This window comes from Sebastes umbrosus, chromosome 2, assembly GCF_015220745.1.
Source record: "Sebastes umbrosus isolate fSebUmb1 chromosome 2, fSebUmb1.pri, whole genome shotgun sequence".
Lineage (NCBI taxonomy): Eukaryota > Metazoa > Chordata > Actinopteri > Perciformes > Sebastidae > Sebastes > Sebastes umbrosus.
The window spans coordinates 37301733-37315031 of record NC_051270.1 but is presented as its reverse complement, the minus strand read 5'-3'; the positions used below and the strand labels follow the sequence as shown (position 1 = coordinate 37315031).

The 13299-nt window shown below is 43.6% G+C and overlaps 1 protein-coding gene across 3 annotated transcripts in view; it reads left to right on the top strand.

The window, feature by feature from the left end:
• The window catches only part of prmt3 (protein arginine methyltransferase 3), an 86628-nt gene extending 75509 nt beyond the window's left edge, over positions 1-11119 (top strand). For all 3 annotated transcript variants that reach the window (XM_037752195.1, XM_037752184.1, XM_037752204.1), the window contains exon 16: positions 10876-11119. In XM_037752195.1, the coding sequence (XP_037608123.1) occupies positions 10876-10985 (110 nt within the window). In that variant the 3' untranslated portion in view covers positions 10986-11119. The remainder of the gene's footprint in view (positions 1-10875) is intronic.
• The last annotated feature ends 2180 nt before the right edge of the window (positions 11120-13299 follow it).

Genomic DNA, 13299 nt, shown 5'->3' with positions numbered 1-13299 from the left:
CAGAACTAGGGGCTGGTCCAAGGCAGCCTGAGGCAGCCTTGGACCAGCCCTAACTATAAGCGTTATCAAAGAGGAAAGTCTTCAGCCTCCTCTTAAATGTGGAGAGGGTGTCTGCCTCCCGGACTGAAACTGGGAGCTGGTTCCACAGAAGAAGAGCTTGATAGCTGAAGGCTCTGGCTCCCATTCTACTGCTGGAGACTCTAGGAACCTCAAGTAACCCTGCTGCATTCTGGGAGCGCAGTGCTCCAGTGGGGTAACAGGGTACTATGAGCTCTTTAAGATATGATGGGGCCTGACCGTTTAGGGCTTTGTAGGGTTGGACGGATGTTCTCTGAAATAACTTTCTGCAGGTTCAAATATGCAATCCAGCAAACATGACAGGGCATCTTGTATCCCCTTTTGTTGTTGGTCTATAGTGAAAAATGTCACCAACCAGCCATGAAAGTGGTAACTTTAATAGAAAAATTAGACAGCTGTGGCATTGCCAACCTGACAGGTATAACCCAACAAATCCTCTAGCTTCTGGTGGCTAAAACATTAGATAGACACGACTATGTAACTGACATTACTGGGTCTTCTCAACTTGTGCTACTGTTGCAGTCCAATAAACAGAAGTAAAAACTAGGAGGCAAAATAAAAAACTCACATCAGCATCTTTTCCTGCTTTTTCGTCTTTGAGACCTTTTCATCTCAGAGAGGCGACACTCTGTGTTGAAGAGCATTGAGATTGCAGGAGGTTTTCTTCATCTGTTCAGATTAGTGTCGTGACTCATACTCACCACTCAGTTCTTCTTTTGGTTATTCCAAATAAGATGGAAACATAAATGCACTACTTCATGTGAGCCAGAGCATTTATCCCAGAAAGGATCTCTTTAAGTGGTTTAGATCAGTACAATCAGTTAAAGCTTTAATTAACTTAATACAGGACAAATCTCTATTGTTAATGATTCCGGTGTTCTGAAAAATGTATAATGATCACTTTTCAGTGTCCCCTCACACTGTTCAGTCATTATGGATGTTGTGTGAAAGACTGTGTGCATCACTGCTGTACACTCTAGCCCTCTCTGTGCGTTATCATAATGGGAATCGCAGATACTGTCCGCTGATGTGGGGATGGATGAGCCTGTGGGCCGGCTGTCCAACTTGCAGACCAGATATTAGATGGAGTCTACTGTAATAAATGACCTGCGGAGGGACGGAAGGCGCTTGATGTCCGGCGGCCCTTATAGCCACGCTCAGCCAGGGGCGATAAGAACATCAAAACCTCTGACGCTGCTCAAACGCTATCGCGGGCTCGGCGCTCCGCTGGGTCAGATAAACGCAAGCGGAGAGTCTGAGAGCTGAGGACGACAGTATGCTAACACAGTGCAGAAGTGGGGGGAAACCGCAGAGCGAAACGGAGACAAATTTCATTTGATTATCTGGTGCAGAACGTCGGGCTCTGGTTTCCTGTTTGACTTATGCGGAGCGGAGAGAGACGTAATGAATGCAGATGCTTCCTACAGGGCTCGAAGGGGCACTGAATGGTTTGATGAGAATGATGTGAATCATATGCTACGGCCTTCACAGTCACAATCGCAAAGCAGTGGAACACAGCTGGACACTTGTGGGTGATTTTGGACCACCATTTTGGACCGTAATAGACAGTCCTCTATACCACCATCACCATAATACCAAATGAAGGAATATGTTTTAGAAGAGTTGCGGTCATCCTTCTACTAGAGTTTCAGAAACTTGGAGAATCTATGACTCGGAGCATTGCAGCTTATGGTGGATCAATACCTTACACTAGACACTTAGTGTTGTCCTTTGATTTATCACCTATATATGTATATATACACACATATTCTTAAAGGTACAGCGTGTAACATCCGGCGGCATCCAGGGGTGAGGTTGCAGCCTCTCCCTTGTGCCAGGCGTGTAGGAGAACTACATTGGCCGTTGTGAAAACGCAAATGGCCCTATCTAGAGCTGTTGTAAGAATATCGTAGGTCATTTAGAAAATAGCAGAGCCAGTGTGTAGAGTGTGTGTGTACTTGGGTGGTGAGTGGTGTGAGTGAACAAGTGAGCTAGCGTTAGCGGAGCAGAAAACAGAGTTAGTTTAGCTCTGAGAATATCAAGTGAACGTACAGTGGAAGTTGCAATTTGTGCAGAAATAAATGCTGCAGTTCCTCCAGACCAAGAGGTTTCCCGTGTCTTATTACACAGCTTTGTTGAATACTCTATTCTGATTGGTCAATCATCTGATTGGTCAATCACAGCTCTGATGACGGACTCTGGCGGACCGTTTTTGTATCAAATTATTGATTTCTTCAGTAAGTAGCTGTGTAATAAGCGGGATAATGTACAACTAGCGGGTCATTGTTGTGATGCGGAGGGGTCTTGCATCGCCCTGTCGGGGTTTATTTCACCACAATGATCGGCTCGCTGTACATTATCCATTACTTGTTTCCCAGTGGCTGAGTGGAGTGACGGGGGTTAACTCCAGAGCGAGTAACGTTATGACTCAGGTCCGAGCAGGAAAAGTTAACACAGTGGTTTGTCCTTTCTGGGCTACTGTAGAAACATGGCGGCCGGCTCCGTGAAGAGAGGACCTGCTCCATATGTAGATATAAACGGCTCATTCTTAGGTGATGAAAACACAACCATTCTTATTACCAGGTGATTATACACTAAAGAAAACATTAGAAAAGAAAAACATTAATAATATGTTACATTACCCTGGTCCAGTGCATTTTGTCCCATTTCGGGGCAGTTTTGTGTAAATATGAAAGTAACATGGAATGTTTTTTTTTAAGATAAACTAAATTAATATCACTATGATTTTATTCTAACTTAACCCTTTAACCACCACCAGGCTGAAATTTCACATTGGTTCCTTTTTCGCTAAATGAGGAGTCGCCCTCTGCTGGCCATTAGAATGAATTGCCGCCTGCTAGAAGAGCTCAGAGATGGATGCACAAAAATTTGGAGTGCTCTGAAGAAAGATGCTGGGTGCATCGCTTTTTCTCTAGTCGGCCGCATAGCATTTCAAAACAATTGAAAAAAGACGCTAGCGCTCAGAAAAAATCTCTCTCTCTCTCTCTCTCTCTCTCTCTCTCTCTCTCTCTCTCTCTTTTTGAACTGTGTGCCTGATTTTACAGTCAGCAGAGCATCTGGGCTCTTGGGGTTACTTGGGGGCATAGTGACATGTCACAGCATTAGCCAAGACACACACACACATGTTCACAGCCTGAGCTCAGAACCAGCCAGTTGCGATCCAGTCGAGTCTATAAAGATCCGTCAGTCTGTGCTTTAATACGTGAACCGAGCCAAGTATGAGGAACAAAAGTTTAAAGGAAGAACAAAATGAAAGGCGGAAGTAGTGTGTGTGTGTGTGTGTGTGTGAGTGTTAGTGTGAGTGAGGGAGTGAGCGGCAGGTTATTGATGTGCTCGCTCCACCCCGGCACCCTGACGGTCCCCAGCCTCCTCCAGGGGCCGTAAACCAGAAATTGAGTTTTTAACAGCATTCACCCGGCTGCCTGCTAGACTCCTATAGTGTACTTTACAACACACACACACACACACACGTACACTGCTCCTTTACACACTCAAAATACACAAGAGTAGTAGCTTACTTCTATACTAAACTCCCCTCTGGCTGTAAGAGAAAACTTCCTAAAGTCACCTTGAAGATGGCATAACTCTTAGACGGGCGGGCGGCCTCTCCTCTTGGTGTTGACTGAGAAGCTCCTTCAGCTCTGATCGGCTGCAGCGAGGGCCGAGCATAAACATCCAGCGGTTTGTTTTAATACCCGACTCTGTCTGCGGTGATTTATCACAGCGAGAGAGACTGAATCCTATTTGATGTGTTTTGTACGAGTGCAGCAGTAATTAACTCTGAGGCTGCGCTTCTGTGGGAGGTGCCGGGCAGAAGAGGAGAGAAGGCACGCAGCAGGCTGGAACAAAACATCCCCGCAAATCCTCCCGGCTGGCAGCGTAATAAATTAAACAGCGAATCATTTGTCATGCTCCGGTGTGTTTGTGTTGCTCGAGTATTGAAGAGGAGGGTCCTTTTTTTCCACAGCGTTACCTCCTTAATGTAACCAGAAAAAGGAGGTCACAATTTTTATTTTTTTTTTGCAAGAAAGTCCTGGAGGTGAGGCGGTGGCCTGGTTACCTGCGCCATGGGCGTTTGTTCTTATCAGGACTTTCATTGGACGCTCGGGTTGTTTTTGTTCCCACCCACTTTCATGAGTCACCCCTCCTGTCCCGAGTGGTGCTGTAGCTCCTCTAAATTCCCTCTTTACCCCCTCCCCGCCCTCACCTGTCCAGGCTCACTTACTCGCTCACCCCGTCCCCTCGTTTGAACTCCGAAGGTCCTTGAGCTGTCGGACAGCAGCGGCCGAGCCGACCTTCAAGGTTCTTCGGGGCTGTAATCCAGCACGCTGGTTTTGTGTCTGCACACTGGTGCGTGGGATATATACCGCCCATCAGCTCTGCTCCTTAGCTCTGCACTGAACAGGAAAAGGCCTGAGAAGTGAAAACGCATTAGATGAAGGTAGACTGGAGCAAGAGGGAGGATGTCAGAGAGATGCATCACTGCAGTGTCAGGGAGGGGAGCTGAAGTCAGTGCATCCCTGTGTCTCACCCAAATGCTTCTGGTGTTTCCATGACAGATCCCCAAGAGCACTGTGGTTGAACTTTGTGTCTGAAGTCAACATTATCAGCTCTTTCATATTGCTAATTGACAGCAAAAATCTCTCCTTACACTCAGAGAGACAACGGAAGGATTTATTAAATGCACCATCAAACTAATGCAGCTCTGTGTCTTACACTCTTACCGCTGGACTTAGAGGTAGGCCGAGTAGTGCTAACTAGGGCTGATTCAAATATTTAATTGCGATTAATCGCATGATTGTCCATGATTAATCACGATTAATCGCAAATTAATTGCACGATTTTGCGTTAACGCGTTATTATCGCCTTCACTTTGTCAGCCCCAGTGCTAACCCATAGTAAATTAGCTTCACATGAAATGAACTAATTCATTTCCCCTTTCATAGGACATGAAGTTCAGGTAAAACCAGGTGGGATCCACTGGTTCTGAAAAGTGAAGTCAATGCAGAAGTGCTTTAAACTTGCATTCTTTCTAATGGCCAGCAGGGGGCGACTCCTCTGGTTGCAAAAAGAAGTCTGTGAGTCTATGAGAAAATGAGTCTACTTCTCTCTTGATTTATTACCTCAGTAAACATTGTAAACATGAGATTATGGTCTCAATCGCTAGTTTCAAGTCTTCTTCAATACAGCATGATGTTCATTTAGTAAATTATGGTCCCATTTAGAGTCAAATAGACCATAAAGCAGGGGATGCTTTAGGGCGGGGCTACCTTGTGATTGACAGGTCGCTACCACGGCGTTGCCCGGTCTGGGGGTTGTCCGTGTTTTTGTCTTAGAAATGTAACCCTTTTCACAGCATGTTTTCAGTTCATCGAGGTTAATTGTTATATCTCAGTCATCTAAAAATGAGAACAAATTTGGTTGTGCTTAGCTCCACCCTCTCGTGTAACTTCTGGTTGCAAAAAAACAAGATGGCGACGCCCAAAAAAATGCCGAACTCGAGGCTTCAAAACCATGGTCCACAAACCAATGGGTGAGGTCAATGGGTGACCAAGTCCACTTCTTATATACAGTCTATGGGCAAAACTCAGTTTAAACCATAGACCGTATATAAAGATGGACGACGTGTCCCCACTTCCTCCCACTGTACAGAAGTGAAGCCAAAATATCCCGGATACGGGAGCTGCCATCTCCAGATTTTCACAGAAACCATCTTTGGGACAAATTTATTTGAGGTGTACTTTTAGTTTGGCCCATCCGCTAACATGGAGGGGGCGGGCTTTATGACCTATACTGCAGCCAGCCACCAGGGGGGGCAATCTAGATGTTTTGGCTTCACTTTTGGGGAGCCGTCACGTCGTCCATCTTTATATACAGTCTATGATTTGAACCAATCCGCTCCGTTGAAAAGCATCATGGTATTTTTCTATGGATATCAGTAAAATCTTTAAAAGGAGAGCCTTAGTATCGAAGTACTTCAGCTCAGTCTCCTCTTGCCCTCACCGTGTATCACTGCAGACGCTGTAGGAGTGTGAGTTAAATGGTTAAAATGTAGATGACAACAGTTTAAATGAATCACTAACGCGAGTCGTGTATTTCCAGTGTAATTTCATGGAGAAAGGCTGCGTTGGGCCGTTTCTCTGGGCCCCGTTTGTGCTTAATGACACTGGCATGTTGATGTACGACATGGTGGTGAAAACCCGGCTCCATTCCCCGACTCATTTCCACACATGGTTAACTCTTTCTCCCAGCATCTGAGTGGCCAGTTTACTGAAGCCTCTTCCGTGGGGAGTTCAGTCTGAATGATTACAGCAGAGCTGCTGTCGTCGCACCGCAACCGAACAGACATTCGGTCGGTGGTTCTGTTTGTATGTTTCAACGCTTGCATGAGGGATTAGTCGGACAGTTTTTCTGCAAAGTTTTGAGGGTCTTCGGTCCCACACCTCTTTTTTTTTCAAAAGGTCAGGCAATTATTCCTTTAACCTTTATCAGCCTTTTGCCAACTTGAGTTTGACTGCAGCCGTCCGCTGCCTCCCATGAGCACCAGGGGCTCTGTCGCTGTCACCACATTATAGCTAGTGTGAAATTAAGGCTCATTGTGTCATTTCCTATCAAATAAATAAAAGCAAAGATAGTTTGTTTTTTTGGGGTATCTTTGACATCAGCTTTTATCCAGAGATCACCGGTGTTTAGCCACACAGGAAACACAAAGCAGGCATGTGTCAGTGACCTTTTCTGTTGCAGTGGGGTCGTCTCGCATCAATAGCGGCAACCGCTGACCCGGTTCATTAAGTTGATGATGGAATGGAGGACAGACAGCGTCTTTTACATTCTTCTTACTGGCTACATCTTTTACCAGCCTTGCAACATTAGTATCTGTTGGGTACATTAGTAAGCTGCTGGTCCAGGCTCAGACAGTGTTAGGATAGTTATACAAGGAAAGACAGAAATCTGACCGTTCTGTTTGATGAGGACTTAAAGGTCCCATATTGTAAAAAGTGAGATTTTCATGTCTTTTATATTATAAAGCAGGTTTAAGTGCTTTATAAATACTGTTAAACTATCAAAACGCTCAATATATGGAGAAATACACACAGCCAGTATTCAGAAATTGTGTGTTTGAAACAAGCCGGTTGGATTTCTGTCAATTTGTGATGTCACAAATATACCATATTTAGAACATTACATGGTTTTAAACGTAAATATTCAAAATGTGTCCCAGTTTATTTCCTGTTGCAGTGTATGTAAATAACATCATTTGACAGGAAGTAAACATGGACCCAAACTGTTGCATAGCAACGAAATTCCATTGAAATGCACTAAAACGGAGCGTTTCAGACAGACGGTAAATACAGGTATATTCAGGCAGACAGTATGAGGAAAATATTTTTTTTTTTAACATTACAACATGTAAACATGTTATAATAGAAACACAAAATACAAGTATGAACCTGAAAATGAGCATTATATGGGACCTTTAACATAATAACACGTTAGACGGCGGCTGGCATTACCACGGTTTTGCACTCTGCGGCTCACGTTACAGCAGTTTCACAAGTGTGAACTACGGTGGCCTTCAGGTAGCATAAATACGCAAAAGTCTCTCTAGAGTCAGTGTTTGGTTTGTTCGTTCTAGGCTACTGTAGAAACATGGTGGTGCAACATGGCGGACTCCGTGAAGAGGACCCGCTCCCTATGTAGAAATGAAGGACTCATTCTAAGCTAACGAAAACACAACGATTCTTAGTTTCAGGTGATTATACACTAAAGAAAACATAGTTATGAATATTATATTCCATTTCTGCTAATAGATCCCCTGAAATACTACACACTGGCCCTGCTGTACACTGCAAATGTCCCCCCTGTGGGACTAATAAAGGAATATCTTATCTTATCTTTAAGACAAATAGCTTTTTTGGCCAGTCTTGCTACTGTTCATCTTCTGAAAGCTTTTAAGATCAATTATATAAAAGGTATGAATGCTGTCGTAGTATATACTGTAAGTGATATTAACATGATTTGAATCAAGATTTATTTATTTTGATCTCTAAGTAAGTAGAAAGTTAAGTATTTAGGTTGAAAAGTTTCACAATACAAATAGCTCCAATGGCATCTAGGAGTACAAATAGTTGTAAGCATTACGCTTAATCGGTGTTACGATTATGAGGGGGGTCCTTGGGGCCATAAAGTTTGAGAAGCCCTGCTCTTAACAGCTCCACTGTCCAGATAGAGGACTAAAGGGGGTCATGCTGAAGCTTTGGAACAAGCTGGTATCCCCGTCCTCCTTAATATTTTCTGCCATTCTTGAGATCCCGGTAGGATCGGAGAGTGTTTGTTGTTGTTGTTTGCATGTTTGTGGGTAGGTTACTTGTTTGCTTTAAATGCTGTGCAGCACTTTGTAACATTCTCTTTAAATCCCAGATGTACTGATGTTCCTGTAGAGTTGAGTTTAGCTCTTGTTCATTTGTCACATCCTGCTTTCTGCTAAAGCACCCAACGGCGTGAACGCGGCGTCCGTCTGTCCTCTCTGCAGTGGACTGACAGACCCAGAGAGCGGCGCCAGCAGCAAAGACTCAGCGACAGCGGCGTTGGCATGGTAACGAGTGAGACGTGACAGCAGTGATGGCGAACGCCTCGAACGGAGGAAAAAAAAGCACCACAGTCAGCACTTTCTCTCTCCTCGTCCTCCTCTAACCTCCAGCGATGAAGAGCGTTAGAGGAGGGCGGGGGGGTGAGAGGATGCTTGTTTGCCGTGTGGATAAACATTAATTTACCTCCAGCAGTCAAACGTGAAGTTAATCAGAGTGATTACGCGTCATAATCATCAGCGTCTTCCCCCGGCCTCCCGGTCGCTCGTGCGTCCTACTGTAAATGCACTTTCCTCCTCGCCGCCATCTGGAGATTTTCGGCGCGTCTGCACATACGCTCGCGCACACAGTCTTGCTTATTAACATACATTAAACCACATTGCCTTTACACACACATCATCATTTCTATAAGCGCCAGCGTGTGTCTGCCTCGTACTGCAGAGGCCTGAGCTCAGCAGCACTGCACCGCCGCAGGGCGTTTATGAGCAGTTATTCATTTTCTTTTATTACGAACACACTGATCGATGTTGTCTGCCTTTTGATGGTTTTTACTTTAAGAGTCCGATATAAAGGCGTAGTAGACGTTATGGTCGTGATATACCGAGGAGGGTTATCAGGTGGAAATCAAATGAAAAACAGTTTTATTTACTTGGAACTTTCTCTCAGGTCAACAAAAAGTAAATCCAGCCACTTGTTCTCAAACAATAGGGCACGGGAGCAAACATGAGTAACTTATGCGTAACATAATGTGCCATCCCAAAACAAATGGAACTGGTTACCAAGAAGAGAAAAAAAAAAACTTAATTTGATTGAATTTATAATTATAGCAACGTCAGTGAGCCACACTGTTGCACTGGGTGACATGTTCATTCACATGAACACACACTAGTTTATTTTGATTCAGTCCCCAGCCCGTTCTCATTCCCAGGGCATCAAATACCAACGCTTTGTCACGGCCCTCAGCGTTTGATACCGCCGCACAAGGCACCCTTTAGCGCCGGTATGCGACACACCAGCCTTTCCATTAACTACAATTTAAACCTGTCCGCGGCTATAGTAAACGCTGATGGAAAGTGCTGTGATGACGTAGTTTAAAGAGCGAAAGAGACACACCGGGCAGGTGGGACGGGAGATGGATGGGTCCAACAAACACAGGGCTTTCATCCACGTAGTCATTTGAACCCCAACCATGATGTTTTTTTCCCTAAACCTAACTAAGTGGAATGTTACCTAAACCTAAGCAAGTGTTTTTGTTTAATTCGCAACATCAAGCAGGTGTTTGCATACAAGTGAAAAGTGACACTGAGGGGTCTGACAAAGCGTCAGTATGTGACAAGTTGGGATGAGAACGTGTTGCAATCTCACGTACCTCATCCTGTTGCCACAAATATTCACTAGAGCACCAAATATGTATTCATCCGCAGCTGAAAATAGACTGTTGTGCACTTTGTAGATTGTCCCTGACAACCTGTCTCACAGCCGGCTGCGCATAGAGACCAACGTTATGTGTCCAGCTTGGAGGACAGCTCGTTGTGATTAAAATGAGGTTGTAGCTCGTTGTCTACCTTACTATGGTTAGAAAAAGCCCTCGTTTGTGTTTTAGCAACGTTTCGGTTATCAGTTATTGATCCGGGAAGTTTGAATCTGTCAATATCTTTCCAACTTTACCGAGGTACATCATCTAGGGGGGATCTGTACATCAGCAATGCGTGGACTGTCAGGAATGATTGGAAGAAGAAGAGCTCTATGAAGTAACTCATTCCCTCCAGTTACTAACTTGGGAGAAAGACTTAATAAAAATGTTCTCCTAGGGGGGCTCCGTAGTATTTCTATTTGAACATACGGTGAATGTTTTATTGTCAAGTGTCTTGAGAAACCTTGGTGTGAGAATGAACTTTAGATAACCTTTGACTTTAACAAGTTCTTGTCTGAAGTTTCTTTCGAGCCGAACCGAAATCCTGCTTCTAATTCAGCGAACATTTAGACACACGGCAGGGACGGCTGACCGTGTGCCAAAACTCCAACTCAACCCCGCAGCAGCTGCTTTCCATTTTTCATCCTCACACCTTCAAACAAAGAGGAGGAGGAGGAGGAGGAGGAGGAGGAGGGACTCTCGAGTGGAGAGGTGTCCTCTCTCCAACATGAAACTAACCGTGTACTCATATCAGTGTTTCTCTCTCTTCTTCAGGGGAGGAGCTCAAGGGAAAGATCACCGTGCGTAAAAACAAGAAGGACCCTCGCTCGCTGTTGGTCACCTTTGACCTCGGAGACAGGAAGCAGACTTACAGCCTCCAATAACGTCAGCCATCGCAGCGGTGCAACATCCAGCAGATATAGCCCACATGTGGGAGCAGGATAGAATTAAACATTTGATTTTGATAATGTTAGGATTGTTTATGTGCCTTGTAATAAAAAGAAAACATGACATATGACTTTTCTCTTTGCTTGTTTTGTTAAGCATATGGGAACAGGTTTTGAGATGTCTGGGTTACATGTAAATTCTTGTTTCAAGGGCATTAAATTACTTTATTTCAAAGTGAAGCAGATCCCAGCAGCACATTGACATGCAGTCATACAGATGTTGTTGAAACAACAGTTATATGTCGCCAAATTTTAACCTTAAATCTCTTTAGACCTGCAAATAACCCAAACTACATACACTTACTCAGTGGTTCAGACCACTGTCATCAGGCACCGTCACACACCTGTCCCTGTCTGATCAAAATATCCAACAAAATAAAAAAAAACTAATAGGAACTGGCTGCCGGTTCTCTGTTAAAGAGATTTTGCCAAGTATTTCTCTTAATTTCCCTCCATATCCTCCTCCTTATTGTCCTACTTTGAGCTGCATGAGATTTAAAGGGGACATCATCCATCTTCCCTGAATTTACTGGGACAATGTAAAATGAATTTGAAGCTTTAAAAAAGGCTGACTGAAGCCTCTTTACATACTTCATTGAGCAGCTCTGGTTACAATTAAAGATTTTTTCCTTCCTTCTCTGCCTGAGATGATGAATACAGGACTCTGGGAAAGTGTAGTGGTCTGTGAGGAGGAGCAGACCGTCTTATAGGTGATTTGACAGTCACCTCTTCTGATGTATTTCTACTGCTTCTGTGTCCTCTCATTATGTTAATACAGTCTGGTCTGACATTAAATAGGGGCGTATGCTCACATGAGCAGGGAAAGGAAATGTTGAAACTTGCAGGCTGTCAAAGTTAATGCCATAATAACGCGTTAACACAAAGTCGTTTGAATGCTACTGATTTCTTTAACGCGACTAGCAATTTTCAGGTTGTAGTTGCCTCAGTTTTACAGCTACAGAGGCTAGTAGGCATACGGAATTCATCGGTTCCAACCATGTCATGATAGTTTGACGCGTAGGAGGTTAAATAACGCTCCAAACTTACGCTTCTTTTTTGCGAGGAAAAACTTTCATGGCCATTTTCAAAGGGGTCCCTTGACCTCTGACCTCAAGATATGTGAATGAAAATGGGTTCTATTGGCACCCACGAGTCTCCCCTTTACAGACATGCCCACTTTATGATAATCACATGCAGTTTGGGGGCAAGTCATAGTCAAGTCAGCACACTGACACACTGACAGCTGTTGTTGCCTGTTGGGCTGCAGTTTGCCATGATATGATTTGAGCATATTTTTTATGCTAAATGCAGTACCTGTGAGGGTTTCTGGACAAAAGTTGTCATTGTTTTGTGTTGGTAATTGATTTCCAATAATAAATATATACATACATTTGCATAAAGCAGCATATTTGTCCACTCCCATGTTGATAAGAGTATTAAATGCTTGACAAATCTCCCTTCAAGGTACATTTTGAACGTATAAAAACAGTGCGATTAATTTGTGATTAATCGCGAATAATTTGCGATCAATCGCAATTAAATATTTAAATGATTGACCGCCCTAATTGAGACTGTTGATTTTGTGGTGCTTGAAGCTCTTAAAAGTGCTTTAAAATGCCATATATTTAATAGTGCCTCGAGGCTTATTCTTAAGGAAATGTATTGTTTATTATCATGTAAAAAGGAAGAATATTTGCAATGCTTTGTTTAACTTTGCTTCTAGTTTCCCCAAAACAGATACTTTAAAAAATATATATATTATTATTATTATCACATATTTTTACTTTGTTTTTAGATGAGTAACATTTATTTAGGGAATTTCTTTGGGATGGAACATGTTGGCCTACTCTCTGAACATCCTTTTGAAAAAGTCACCTGAATTGATAAAAAGCAACGATCTTAGACACATCTGTTTCATATTCTTGTTTAAAACGAAACATCTGCATGAAAGGAGCAGGCCCCGGTCAATAACAGTCAATACCAGTCATTATTAGTACAAATACAAGAGTGTTTCTGTCTGAGACAGTTGCACAAATCGCCCCAACTTAAATTGTAAAGTGTCGCTGACAGCCAGGAATGATGATGATGGTAGTGATGATGATGGTGGTGATGATGGTAGTGATGATGATGATGGTGATGGTAGTGATGATGATGGGAGCCGTGGGCCCCCTGGATGACCTCCTCCGCTGAATCACTGCTTCCCAGGCGCTTCAGATGGATGCGGCTTCTTATCACTCAGGCGACAGCGGTG